The 15,668-nt window shown below is 37.8% G+C and overlaps 1 protein-coding gene across 1 annotated transcript in view; it reads right to left on the bottom strand.

The window, feature by feature from the left end:
* LOC129280924 (uncharacterized) overlaps positions 1-15,668 on the bottom strand; it is a 299,775-nt gene that overhangs the window by 43,506 nt on the left and 240,601 nt on the right. Inside the window, exon 189 of the mRNA XM_064112511.1 lies at positions 2,370-2,569. Within this exon, the coding sequence (XP_063968581.1) occupies positions 2,370-2,569 (200 nt within the window). The remainder of the gene's footprint in view (positions 1-2,369; positions 2,570-15,668) is intronic.

The following is a 15,668-nucleotide window of genomic DNA, read 5'->3' on the forward strand; positions in this document are numbered from 1 at the left end:
TGTGAAACTTGATATTCTGAACTAAACTTTACAGTGCAAAGCTGGAGAGTAGGTGCATTCAGAGATCATATTCACCCCAGAAACTGAAAAGCTGAACTCTTCTTTTTTATTATTTCATTTTCTCTCTTTAAATTTCCTTCATTCTTTTCTTCCTTCTTTCTTTTGCTATTTTCCTCTTTTCCCCTTTTCTCTCTATTTTATTGTAGCCAAAATCATGTTTGTTATTTAAAAGAAAAACAGCGAAACTGGTTCTTTACAATGTACTAAACTTTGGTTTATGCTTGCTTGTTGTTGATGTTGTAACAAAAGTCTGAACATTTGAATCATATTCTAAGATATTTGCATCATATTCCCCTCCACATTGGACACCCCACAAATTGAAACCATGTTTTTATTTTTTTTATTTTAGTTCAGAATAGAAGCTGACATTATCCAAGGGACTTAGAACATGTACCATTTGTTATCACTTACGGCACTGATTCAAGGTTTTAACTTTCTCACACCTCTTTAGAATGATAAACAATAACCTGTCCTCATGAATATAACTGCCTTGTTTATTGTTGAAAGAGGAAACTATATAATGCAAGCCCTGGATTGATTCAGTTATTTGGGAACTGAATCAAGCTATTCAAGAGATTAGCACCTTATTCAATGAAGTGATTGAATGGGTTGTTGGGACCCCTGCCTTTCAAACCACTTGGCTTGAAATGGACCAGAAGAGAACTGTTTACACTGTACATGTACATTTGTCTTGAATTCAAAACAGGTAAGGATGATTACAATGATGGTGATAATTATGATGATGGTGAAGATGAAGATGATGATGGCGAAGGAGAAGATGATGTTTATGATGACTATTCTGATTAAGGAGAAGATAATGATGATGATGATGATGGTGAAGGAGAAGATGGTGATGATGATCTGTTTACAATGATTATTCTGATTAAGACGAAGAAGAAGAAGATGATGATGATGTTTATGATGACTATGATGATGATAATCATATCACTGATAACGTTGATGATGACAATGTTATTGTTGTTGAAAATATTATGTACTGAGTAGGGAAATTTTAAAGTTCTTTAATTTACATTCAGGGAGGTGAATTCAAGTATTCAGACAACACATCCCAACAATTGTTCACTCTCAAAAAGACCATTCCTGGCAACAATCTGTAACACAAAGGTTAGCAATCAATCACCAAATCACAATGGCCAATCAAGATCAGTGTGGCATGTGGATGTCATTCAAAACACTGATCAGGAACCAATCGGAAGTGTTCTCTCATATTTGCTATCCATTGCAAAGCTTTTCGTTACAGGGCCCTTATGTGAGAATCTCCCATCCCTCTGGGTACCTCTCTCCTAACCCTGCAAACGATCACCACGTCTACCTGACATTGCTAACCATCTTGCAAACAGAAACTGCATTCAAAGTTTGGAATGGTTTTGTTGGTGGGGTTTCCAACAGATTATACATGTGTGCTCTTCATCTTTGTACAAGTGTTTACTGAGGGAAGTGTTTAGCTCTGTTTTTAGGTCAAGCAATAGACCTTGTAAACCTACACAGGGTCAAGAGCAATTCAAGTATCCCTAGAATAGTGAGAGAATTGGCAAATTCTCATGAATAACTTGTAGGAGATCGCCTAGTCATTAGAGCTCATTGACTGTAATACTTCATACATGTACATGCATACTTTCAATAATAATTGAACCATATTAGTATGGCATAATCTCTAAACTTTCAAACACTTCCTAAAGAATAATGTTGCTTGACTTGACAACTCATTATATTCACAAAGTATGCTTTCACTGCATTAAGATGAAAAGTTACAGCATCCTGATGAACTAAGTGACATTTAGCATTGTTACAATTTATGCAGGTATATAAAAAATGAACTTGGCGCTATCAAACAAAATTCAATTTCTTTTTTTATTGCAAAGCTTGCATAAATATTGACTGGAGAATCTGTGGTAGACTGCGCAAGTATTTAATCTAGACAAGTCCGTAAATCATCAATGTACAAGTAGTCAAATGTGCTGAGGCTTGTTGCCTTTTAACAAAGCAGTAAAACTCGATCACACAGCCCAAAGGCATGCTTCTGAATGGTTGATAATCATGTTGCATTCAATTTTTGGAGATTGATTGCACATCATTCCTCAAAAGGCGTCGGTGGGCGGTTGCAGAAATAACTGCGTTTAAATGCTATTCAAGAAATCAAGAGCAAGTCCCTAATACGCATGTTTCATTGGTTGCAAATGCATTTGATTTTCTGAATTGCGTTCCTTATAACTCTTTCTGCAATTGGCCCAAAGTAAGCTACTTGTAACTATTTGCAAGGATGAGAAAATCAAAAGGGAATCACGTACCTCTACTTGAAGCTTCTGGTTCCTGAGGATACCTGGCTCGACACCAATGGGTCCAAGGACCGAGGCCATCCTTTCCTTCTCTCCTAGCCATGTTTTGAGGCGGTTGTGGGCTGTCTCAAAGTCACTCAAGCTGTTGATAGCACTCTCCAAGTCCTGCGTCCTCTGCTTCGCCTTCTCTTGTAACCTCAGCCATCTTTCCTCTGAATCGGCAAAAGGCGTTGCGCGTAGGGTATCATCAGGTGGTCGTTTTGGTGCCGATGGAGGTGGTTCGGGTTGTCGCATGGGGTTGGAAGATCGTGGTGGTATGGGAGGAGCGGTGTGCAGGTCGGGAGGTGGCAATACCATTGGGAATTCCGGAGAATGTCCAAGTAGAGTGTAGAAGAGCGGTTTGGACGACGGCGCGGAAGGTGGCCATGATAACGAAGGAGGCGGTCGGTGTTGGAGGTTCACATAGTGGGCAAAAATGATACAAATGCAGAGGAGAATAAGTGGAATGAAATAGAGTACAAAGAATTCTTCAAAAATAAATGGCATTGTTAATTGTTCTTCAGGTTACACAGCATCAGTGAAAGTGTTTTCAGTAGTATGGAGAGGCACTGTTCTCGGCAACGAATTGCCATTCATGAAAGGATTCCATCTCAAAATGTTGTTTCATTTGTCATGTCAGCCAATCCACTTGACAAGACATACAATGTTTCATTACTCTTCATGAGGTTTACTCATAGATGTTGCTGGAGACAGAAATCAACAAATATATGTGATTTCCTTGCGGCCACATATGTATATATCTGCTATCAAATCAGACATGTGTGTACACGTAAATGTAATGTATAGAGACGATTTCAGAGTTACAAATGTTCGTGTATGAAATGTACAAATATTCAAATGACCATGTTTGTGAAATGTATCATTATAGATGATGTAGGTCTATACATGTATGCCTTAGCATATTTTGTGTATTTTTACATATTTCATGGAACTTGTTTTACATATCAGTAGTTTTCATTTGCGTATCTTGTTTTACTTTATGTCATCAATGAGCAGTATTCATTTGAAATTAAATTCCCAGTGCAATTGAACAAAATCCCTTTTCATAAAGTTGTTTTGGAGGTCTTAAGAATGTAAGGAAATGTAAATAATATAATAACTTTTGGCAATATACATGTAACACCTTTCTAGTATAAGTATACTAACTAGGGCTTATTGAAAGCATAGGACTACTGGCTACATGATGCTTCAGCAATCAGCACATTCTTAAAGTGGAGTAACAATAACCAAAGACCATACAACTCCTGCGTTCCTTGCGATACCTCTTGAATGCCTACATTCCCCTTCAAAACCATATCTTTTGCTTACCTCTAAGAATCTGATAATTACAACCCCCATGCAGGCGCCGTGTAATTACCGTGCGTTGCGGAGCGGCTCCATACGGCTGTGCACTCGCTACAGGGCTCCTCGGGACAGCAGAAAGAACCCTGTGGGACACCCGCAGGAACCCTGTGCGATAGGTCTGCATCGAGTACAGTAACTGTGCAGGTCGGCTGAACCCATCAGTACCCGTTGCAGCGTAAAGAACCCATCAAACCCGAGCTAACGGCAGCTACGGAATTGATTCATAGCGTTTCCTCACGGCCTTTTGAACAGTATCAGCCCATGCATTATGATACTCCGAGAAGTCTTCTACAGCCATGTAGAAGGCCTTGGCAGACAAAAGGAATTTCAGCAAAAATCAATGATTCACCAAACCTGAACAGTGAGTGCACAGCCAGTTTCAACCAACGTATCAAGAAGTCAAAGGACTCAGGGAACCTCTTAATCATTGTGAATCTTATGTAACCATCTCATTGACTGCTATCAGAAAAGAACCCCCCTCTAGTCTTATACATTACGTAATGAAGTAGACAAGCAACAATACAAGAGTCTGGTGCCATATTATACTCAACTTCCAGGAGAAGGACCAAGATCTTGTGAACAAAGCGTCCATCAATTACTCTGTATTTGGGCGGGGGTGATGGATATTGATTTATCTTTTCTTTTGTTATCCTTATATATGCTATGCATGTTAAATGTACATGTACATAAACATACAGAAAAAAGAGGCACAGGCTTGTGAAGTGCAATAAGACTCTTTTAACAGAGCAAGAAAACAATAAGTATCCTAGATTCACCATGGCCTAGCGCCCTTTGGCAAGGCATCAATCCACAAATTGCCACTCTCACCCAGGTGCTAATTGGGGAACGGTAGGAAACAACCGTCATGGTGGTTGATTTAGCAAGTGTACGCCTAACAGGCTGCTTGAAATGCTATGAATCCAGTGACCGGGTAATAATAATTGTGAAGCGCTATGAACAGTCGTAGATTGATAAAGCGCTATATAAATGCCAATTATTATTATTATTATTATATGCACATTACGTATACAAATGTTCTTTCTATGCTTTTATCACAGCTGGAAGTACATGCAGATACATAAAATAAACTGAAGTACGAAGTAAATGTAAGTGATTGCAGGGACTTCTTTTATTATGTTTGTAAATATGGCAGTACATTTTTCCGGTGATGCGACATTTGCCCCTGCGACAATTGCTCCGCGCTTTATTTAGTCTAAAAGTAGGGTTAGGTTTGTGAAAAGGTTTGTCAGTTTTATGGTTAGGTTTAGGGTAGGGTATATAGTGTTGAGTCCAAGGTTGATGTAAGTCCTTCAATTAGTGTGAGGAAGTTATAGCAGAGCAATTGTTGCTGGAGCAAATGTCATGGAACACATTTTCCCAACCCAAGCCTGATCCTTTCCTAGTTCCTACACATGACAGCAGTGTGTCTTTTCCCTTAATTAGAACAGTTGAATATGCTCACGTACATGGAGACATATATGTTATTGGCCAAGAAAAAAAATCATAATAAAATTACAAGTTACACAAATCTGATTATGGATATGGCAATATGTGTATAAAATGAGTTTAATTTTAATTGTTTTGCCTGTATTTGATGTTTTCCAAATGATGTACTGTTAAAAAATAATTCAACGTGTCATGATACATTTACATGTACATCAGCGAGTCTTCTATCCACTGAAATTCTCAAAAATCGGAGCACGATGTATGACCACAAAACTTATCAAAAGCACAAATTTCTCCATGTGATGCAAAGCTGAATCCACTCCAATTAATCTGTACCGATATCGATCCTAATATAGAAGGAAATCTTATCAGGCAGATGTTCCCATTCCACCAGAGTTCATCACATAGCTGCTTTCCAAAGTTAGCAAACACAGATAAGATATCATGCTGATGGACTTCAATCAATCGATCCAATCGACAAAATTGCACATAGATACAAGAGCTACTCCAATGTGTCAGGTATGTATGTTTGTATGAAGTCCTGACAAGGAATGTTGTCGGGATTCAATGTCATTCACAACATTGTTGATCTGGTATCCAACAGAACTTATCCACAGGGTACTGTATTATAGTATCAGTCAAAATCAGCTGTGAACTATATATGCTTCTTTATTTATTTCTAGCCCAGCCTGTCTGTGTCTCTCTCTTTCTCATCCAAGTTCAATGCATTGTCCATTCGACAACTGGTTAATTGACAAGACAATGTTTGACGCGGACAGGCTGCTGAACAGATCCAAAACATCTCAAATATGCTACGCAGCTGACCAGGGCGATAAAGGCCGGTCTGCAGGACCGGAAGGAGGGAGGATACCATCTCACATGGAATGCATCCCGTGATACCGGTATCAGATGGATGCGGGTGAGATGGATTGGAGAGAGAGAGAGCAAGTTATGACAAGATAAGAACAGGGGCATGTCACCGATGTCTGATGGGATATGACGGGAGCCGTTTAAAAGCCATTAAAGTGCATGTCAATGTTGTGATAATACACATCGATGATGCTGAAATCAATTTGGGAAGTACTGGGAATACACATCACTATTTCTGGTTGGGGTGGGTCTGGAACGAGGGGGCATATGTAAAGAAAAAGCACTTATAGGACAACATTTCTGAAACATTTCAGAGGAAAATAAAATTTCTGTCAAATTCGATTAGCTTTTCTTTGCGGATATTTAACAAAACTGCAAAGTTCCACAAGAGTCTATCATCATTAAATTGTTATAACAACACATTTTTAATAACAATCAAAAGCTACTGAAATCCTTTACCCTGATTGGCTGATAGTAAATTGTTAAAGAAATTGTGCACATGTTATACCCAAGACTGTATTGAAGATTATCAGGGGAAAGAATGCACAATGCATTAATCTATTAAATGCCTGTGCCCCAGCTATTACAAAATGTATACCTGTCAGATGTAATAAAGAGGTGATGGAAGCTCACCAGAAACCCCCTTCCCCAGACTGATGATCCAATGGACCGTTTGTGACATTTGCACACTTGCAGTGACCGTGTAGCCGTCATACAATGGGTGGTGATGATAATGAATTGATAGCGACGAGGGGGTTGTATACATCATACATGTATCTCCAAGAGGGTGTGGGGGGGTGGAGGAAGGGTTTCGGTATCTCTTGGCGTCAATTTGAAATTACACCAAACACAGTTAAAAGGAGGGTTAAGTGAATTTTGCATCTAAATGTACATCAGCTGAATAAGAACAGCTTATTGATCGATAAAGTGATGGAGTTTCCAAACATGTAGGAAAGATGAGAAGGACTGGGGTGGGGGAGGATGGCGAGATGCAGGCCAACTGTATCACCCCTGTCCCCTAATATAAAACCTCACATTTATCAAACAGGGGTTTCACTTTATCAGTTGGTAAAAAAAGGACCACTAATTGTGTTCTGATTGGCAATGATGCAGTCGTCAAGGAGGATGAGGATGAAGAGGAAATGGATCTTAAGCCTGGGTGTGGCACCTATACAACCACTCCAAAAACTTAACACCTCACTAATTTCTTCATTTTAATGACTCTCTAATCAAAATGATAATGATCTCCTGTCACTGCTCATGACAGATGAAAATGGAGGAGGCCGCACCCCTTATATTCCCCTCCTCAATCGGGCGGGGCAGGCCTGTCTGGTTTCAGACTGGTGGAACACGAGTCTGGCACACATGGAATGGCTGGAATGAGACCACATGGCTTAACCCACTGTGACCCATGGAGCAGACGATTAGGCTCATCCAACAGAAGTTTTCTTAAGATGTTATCTATCTAATACAGTACCAAGACATAATCATTTCAAGATGAACTAAAAATATAGCCTACTCCTTTAAAGTCAACAAACATGAAAGGTACATTCATCTAATAAAGTCCATTCAGAGCCTTCCATGAGCCAAATACATTGCCCGACAGTCATGTTATTCTAAATAGTTGAGCGGATTTAGGGGGCTATGCCTCCCCCTAAAAAACCACTTCTAATATATTTCTGAAACAGACTCTGGCCTATATACTTGTTCTGGATTTCTAGTTACTGTACAACAGCAAAAACAAAATAAAGGGCATGTTATCTAAAAACAAAATAAAGGGCTTGTTATCTATAAACAAGTGGAATGCCTCTGGCCGTCTCACCTGCATCACGCGATTCAATATAGCAGCAGTGCTGATTTTGAATACTATAACTCGCACAAGATGTTCAGTGATACTTGGTTACTCTTATTTCCACGTTTTATGAACTAGACCCATACACTTATAGAGATATGATGGTAATTCAACAAATACCCCCAACGTGGCCAAAGTTCATTGACCTTACATGACCTTTGACCTTGATCATGTGACCTGAAACTCGCACAGGATGTTCAGTGATACTTGATTACTCTTATGTCCAAGTTTCAAGAGAAAGATCCATCAACTTTCCAAGTTATGATGGTAATTCAACAGATACCCCCATTATGGCCAAAGTTCATTGACCTTTGACCTTGGTCATGTGACCTAAAATGCGCAAAGGATGTTCAGTGATACTTCATTACTCTTATGTCCAAGTTTTATGAACTAGACCAACACACTTTCAAAGTTATGGCGGTAATTCAACAAATACCCCAATTTGACCAAAGTTCATTGACCCTAAATGACCTTTGACCTTGATCATGTGACCTGAAACTTGCACAGGATGTTCAGTAATACTTGATTACTATTATGTCCAAGTTTCATGAATCAGATCCATAAACTTTTAAAGTTATGATGGTAAATCTACAGATACCCCCAATTCGGCCAAAGTTCATTGACCCTAAATGACCATTGACCTTGGTCATGTGACGTGAAACTCATGCAGGATGTTCAGTGATACTTGATTAAGCTTATGTATAAGTTTCATGAACTAGGTCCATATATTTTCTAAGTTATGATGACATTTCAAAAACTTAACCTTAGGTTAAGATTTTGATGTTTATTCCCCCAACATGGTCTAAGTTCATTGACCCTAAATGACCATTGACCATGGTCATGTGACATGAAACTTGCACAGGATGTTCAGTAATACTTGATTACTATTATGTCCAAGTTTCATGAATCAGATCCATAAACTTTTAAAGTTATGATGGTAAATCTACAGATACCCCCAATTCGGCCAAAGTTCATTGACCCTAAATGACCATTGACCTTGGTCATGTGACGTGAAACTCATGCAGGATGTTCAGTAATACTTGATTAACCTTATGGCCAAGTTTCATGAACTAGGTCCATATACTTTCTAAGTTATGCTGTCATTTCAAAAACTTAACCTCAGGTTAAGATTTGGTGTTGACGCCGCCGCCGCCGCCGTCGGAAAAGCGGCGCCTATAGTCTCACTCTGCTATGCAGGTGAGACAAAAAAAAAACTTTTTCTTATTACAGAAGGATTCCAAACATGAAAGGTACATTCATCTAATAAAGTCAATACAGAGCCTTCCATGAGCAAAATACAATGGCTGACAGTCATCATGATTATTCTAAATAGTTGAATGGATTTAAGGGGCTAGCCCCCCCCCCCCCCCATCTAAAAACACCCACTTTACATATACATATACATATATCTGAAACACAGACTCTGGCCTATGTAGTACCTGCCGGGAGTACTTGTTCTAGTTATATCAGCAATAACAAAATAAACCATTACCAAACTGTAAATTGTCAAGACCAATGTCTTCACTCTCATCCTTTTGAGCTTTCTTAAAATCCTCAGCCCCCTCCCTCTTTTTCATTTTCAAGAAGGCTGGGTACTATCGTGGTAACTGTCTATCACACCGATGATGTACTTTCCATGGTTCACAGTGTTATGTGAGGGAATGCCATCTCAAACGGCTTATAAGCAGTGAGAGAAAGAGGGAGCACTTTCTCGACCGCATCAACCGCCAATTGAATAGGTAGGTTTTCATTTATACATTCCAAAGCTGCTACTTCTGTTTCGATAACTGCCTTTCTTTATATCTTCTTGACATTAAAGCAATTGCATGTACTGTATGTAAATATGTGTCAAGACTCAATAACGAACAAAATTGGAAGAATGTGTAAAGGGCAGAAATTCAAGGTAAGGTTTGAAGAAAGAGACAAATATATAAAAATGAGTCAATTTCAAAAATCTATATTCTTGACACAATATTCCTATGATGCGATAGACCATTAGGCCTACCATGGACCTACTAGAGACTCAGTTATTATATTAGTTTGAGTGTCTTCCTTGAATGTATGATTACACCTAGAAACTCCTGTAATATTAAAGGTCAAGTCCACCTCAGAAAAATGTTGATTTGAATCAATAGAGAAAAATCAGACAAGCACGATGCTGAAAATTTCATCAAAATCGGATGTAAAATAAGAAAGTTATGACATTTCAAAATTTCGCTTATTTTAAACAAAATAGTTATATGAACGAGCCAGTTACATCCAAATGAGAGAGTCGATGACATCACTCACTCACTATTTCTTTTGTTTTTTATTGTTTGAATTATACAATATTTCAATTTTTACGAATTTGACGATTAGGACCTCCTTGCCTGAAGCACAAAATGTTAAAATAATGGAATTCCACGTGTTCTGGGAGGAATGAAACTTCATATCACATGACAATGACGAGAAAATTAAAATATTTCATATAATAAAATACAAAAGAAATAGTGAGTGAGTGATGTCACCAGTTCCTCATTTGCATACCGACCTAGATGTGCATATAACTGTTTTGTGAAATGAAGCGAAACTTTAAAATGCCATAACTTTTTTATTTTACATCCGATTTTGATGAAATTTTCAGTGTTATGCTTGTTGAATTTTTCTCTTTTTATTCAAATCAAGTTTTTATTGGGGTGGACTTATCCTTTAAGATCCGAGCTAGTTGTTTGATGTAGCCACATGAAACAAATACATGTGCAAATACATAAATCCCTGGAACCAGACATTCTATAGCTCACTCTATAGACACCTGTTACTCATGAATATCACACGTCAGCATAGTAATTTACCATTAAATATGAAATAATATATACCAGCAGATGTCTGCTTATATTGATTGATTATCAGGCGCATATCAAAGTACAAGGTATATAGCAAATAAAATACCATGGATGTTTAAATACTTCTCTGTTTATACCATGACGTTTCATGCTATTCGGATTTGTGTTTCACTTGAAAAGTATTATCCATGCCTGACAATGAGTAATTCTAGTAAAATTTTCATGATTTTGGCATTTGTATAAATCTATTAATCATTTAAAGGTATTGTTCAACTTTGTGAGCAGCCGATTTAAAATATTCTCAAACCAAGATGAAACATGTGTACAAGTGCATGTATTAGAACTAATAAACCCTGAAAACAACCATTATTGAGAATGAAAAGCTAAAACTACAAGGCAAACCCCGATTTTGTAAATAGGCGTCTTATAGACGCCTAAATAAGACGCCTAAATAGTACACATAAGTGTATGGGATGAAATTAAGATGGTGCTTTCGGTCACTTTATATTTCAATTTTTGAAGCACTAAATAGTTATTTTCGAAAGCAATTTTTTCTGGGCTTCATTTTTGTAACATATCACAGACACAGGTGACAAGTGTGACCTTCTAGCTCAGATTTTTTAAAAGTCAAACCAATGTTAACCAATCACTTTAATAGTCAGTGTATGGAATATATTGAGTTTTCCTACATGCACTAAGGAAACACATTATTACCTGTATATTTCGCTAGTATCAAATAAAGTTTGTGGCTATTTTTCGTACACCCATTCTCCATTAACAGAAGTGATTCATATATAAAGAGATATTTCTCTAAATGAAACATGTATTTCTAGATTCTTTAAAACCATGACTGGTGGGGGGGGGCAATGGTAGAAAAATTATTGTGCCCCCCCCCCCAACCATTTCAAGCTGGCTGATGGCTAGCAACTAGCTAGCTGGTGACTGGCTAAATAAGCTAACAAATTCAGAAATACTATCATTCCAGTGGTCAGGATAATATATTCAGCTATGGTCATTTCAGGGTTAGTCACAACATCAGGTGGAGCTTTTTATTCTGTAATTCAATTTATCAGTATAATCAATGTACATGTATGCCCCTAAGTACGAATTGTTGGCAAGGGAAGTTGTGCTGTCATTATACATTTTCACCCAAAACTTTGCGCAGATGTTGCTCTTTTAGGTGCAAACTGGATGAATACGATATGACATATATTGTATGTATACAATGTCTGCATTTTTTCAACCCATTTATTGATAGAGGTCAGTACTCTTTGAATTTGATCATGATAATCTAAATGATAGAATAAACACAAGTTCAACCAAGCTCATTATTTGAATGTCAATCACAAATAGAGATGAATAACTTTTTGACTAACTGAATAAAGCCAATGACATCCATCTGTTATGAAAAAAAATAATGATTTCAAAAATATGTTTTCAATGAAAACATCAATCTGTTAAGAGTGAAAGATAGCAAATATTTTCTCAAACATATTCTTAACAATAGCCGACAGGCTCGTCTCACATTAGCATTCCATCGTAAAGGGAAAGAAAGGGAACGGATGGCACGGATAAGTTCATGAAGTTATATCAATACAAGTAAAAAATGGAGATGTGACAAGATGAAAGAAGGTGCGCCGATTACAATTCTTGATAATCTTTAAATGACAAGCTTTCACAGAGAATGTAGATTTTTTTAAAAGTGAAATCACTGTTCAAGTATCAGAAAGGTCTCACGTGAAATATACATCAAGTTACTTTGGGGTATGAAATCCTAGACTATCCTCAGTTCTCACTCCTGAGGGCTTGGTCCAAGAGCTCCCCACCTGTTGCGACCTTGAATAGGGTCAAGTCTGTCCCAATGGTTCACACCTTGGTCAGCCTGACATGCAGCCATAACTGGGTCATTTAAGGTCAGTTGTGACAGGACATACCTTAGGGTCTTCTAAGGACACCATTACCCCACCCAAATTTGTTTTTGCAGCTAGTCTTTGATTTCTACGAAGCCCCAAACCGGACATTTTTGACATCCAAAAAAAAAATAAATTATCACGTACGTACGCAGTATTATTACGTACGTACGTAATATTATTACGTAATTATTACGTACGTACGCAGTATTATTACGTACGTACGTGATAATTATTACGTACGTACGTGATAATTATTACGTACGTACGCAGTATTATTACGTACGTACGCAGTATTATTACGTACGTACGTGATAATTATTACGTACGTACGCAGTATTATCACGTACGTACGCAGTATTATTACGTACGTACGTGATAATTATTACGTACGTACGCAGTATTATTACGTACGTACGCAGTATTATTACGTACGTACGTGATAATTATTACGTACGTACGCAGTATTATCACGTACGTACGCAGTATTATTATGATAATTATTACGTACGTACGCAGTATTATCACGTACGTACGCAGTATTTTTTACGTACGTACGTAATGTTATCTCCCAAAAGGTCATACATGAAATCTGATCACGCGCGCTAGCGCGAAGCCCGCAGGCTTTAAATTTTTATGTGGGCCTACAATAGGCCTTCTGCTTTGATTGTTCCCGCATAGAATTTCCCTTTAAATACCAGCCTCTTCAAATAGTTTTTCTTTTTTTAAACACCTATACATCTTCACTTAATTTACATCAATTAATACCATATCATATTCAAATTTAAGCAGAGAACGAAGCAATTTCAAAAGGGTGGTAAAATAATAGGGGCTCATCCCAGTGTCGCGTGTGGGTACATTTTTGAAAAAAACTGTCTCGCCAAAACACTAACATAATAGGCCTTTAATTGTCCTTTCCCCAATGTGTTTCTAGCAGTTTAATTCTGAAAGGAATGGTTTAATTGAAAACACAGCCTGATGACGAGAACAAATGAAATGGTTATCATATGAATATTGTGGGTTATATAGCAGGGACCTGGGAACTCGCGGGGGTGCTGGGGGTGCTGAAGCACCCCCAAAATTTTTCCTTGGGGTGCTGCGTGTATTATTTTCCATAGGCAGCACCCCCACGAAATCAGGTTCCCTTTGTATTTTTTATATATGTTATAATGTACATATTATCACATCCGACAAACGCAAATCATACAACGTCTTTCACATATTCCAATAACATCCCTCCTATAACATGTAACGCGACTCAATCAAGCTCCGGCACGCCGATACAGACGTAGTCGCGCGCGATACGTGATAACCATTATAGTTTACACACTACCATGACTACTCGATAGCAGGGAGGGACAAGGGTGTGGTTGGACTTGAAACTTAGAGGGTTTTATGTCGAATCAAGTGTGGGCGAGCCCGACCGCCCGTGTTTTGTATAAAGAATTACAATTCAGACAATAAAAATCAAATTTCAGTCTTTTTCGCCCTGCCCCATGGCCCTGGGAAGCGGGGGTGCTGGGGGTGAAGCACCCCAAAATGTGGGGGTGCTGCATGTGTTATTTTCCATAGGCAACACCTCCTGGAAATCTAGTGGTAAGTTGATGAATGACAGAAATGTAATGAAAATGAACGACGTTTTGTAGACCCCCACCCCCTTAAGAATTTTCCGACACAGTACTTAAAATAGTGTTTAAATTCACCCTTTTTCAAATCGGAATATCAAATATTTTCTGCTCGTGCTTCGCGCTCGCATTATTGATTTTTATAATAAAATCAGAGTATTTATATACAACGCCCAGATACTAAAGGGCTAACTCTAAACACGCGCACGCATGTTTATTCAGATACGCAGCTTGTTTTGGGGCTACTCCGGGCTGAAAATATTTATATCAAATACAATTTTATGAAAATCTGATAACAAATAGTTAAGTTATTTAATTCTAAAGTTTAGCAATAGTTTATGAAAATGGTGATATGCATGTCGTCATGAATATTAAATAGGTGGGTTGACATGTGCGGAAATCTCTTTCCAAAGGTAGAGGGACCAGGGCCTGCATGGAAAATTTGACAAGCATAAAAAAAAGAAAAAAAAGTTTTTCACCCAAAATGTAAGGTCATTTAGTCCAAAAGCTATTATTTCGATTGTGAAGTGATGTATTTTTCTCCATGAAAGACCAAAAATAGTAGGGGGGCATTTGATATTGTGTCCCCCTTCTATTTTTGGTAGGGGGGACACGTCCCCCTGTCCCCTCTGGGATTTCCGCCCTTGCGGGTTGAAGATATCACATCCCCACTATCCTGTTTCTTGTGTTATTACATGGAATCAAAATTGTTTAATTTTTTCATACCAGTGTGAATGATATGTCTCCCTTATAATGAAATAAGTTGCAGCAAAGAATATCTAATAGACTAAATCAGTTGTCAATTCAACTGTTTTTTGGTTCTTGAAGGGAAAATATCAAATAAACCTAATTTTATATAATAAAATACAAAAGAACAATTGGGGATATGACATCATCAGTTTGCTCACTGAATATTAATGAAGACATGCTTAAAACTGTTTCACCGGAATAATGCTAATCTTTAAAATGCAATAACTTTGATATTCCTTGTCGGATTTTGATCAAATCTTTATTCTTATGTTCGCCTGATTTCTCTTTATCTGTTCAAACCATATTGCATTCAGTGTGGAGTTTCAGATCAGAATATCAAAAATTTTCTGCTCGCGCTTTGCGCTCACATTATTAATGTAAGAATATATCCAATTACCCATCATTTTCTTGATTTTCAAAACATGAATAGAATGTCCCAATTATCGGTCTGAAATCTCAATTTTGTTTCCGCTCGCTCTTTGCGCTCGCATCAATTGTATAGTTATATACCTATCCTGTTCATGATTAGAAAAGTGCTTAAGATGTCCTGTTTTTAGGTCTGAAATCTCATTTTTAATTCCGCTCGCGCTTCGCGCTCGCATCAATTGTATATTTATATACCTATCCTGTTC

This window comes from Lytechinus pictus, chromosome 17, assembly GCF_037042905.1.
Source record: "Lytechinus pictus isolate F3 Inbred chromosome 17, Lp3.0, whole genome shotgun sequence".
In the NCBI taxonomy this organism is placed as follows: domain Eukaryota; kingdom Metazoa; phylum Echinodermata; class Echinoidea; order Temnopleuroida; family Toxopneustidae; genus Lytechinus; species Lytechinus pictus.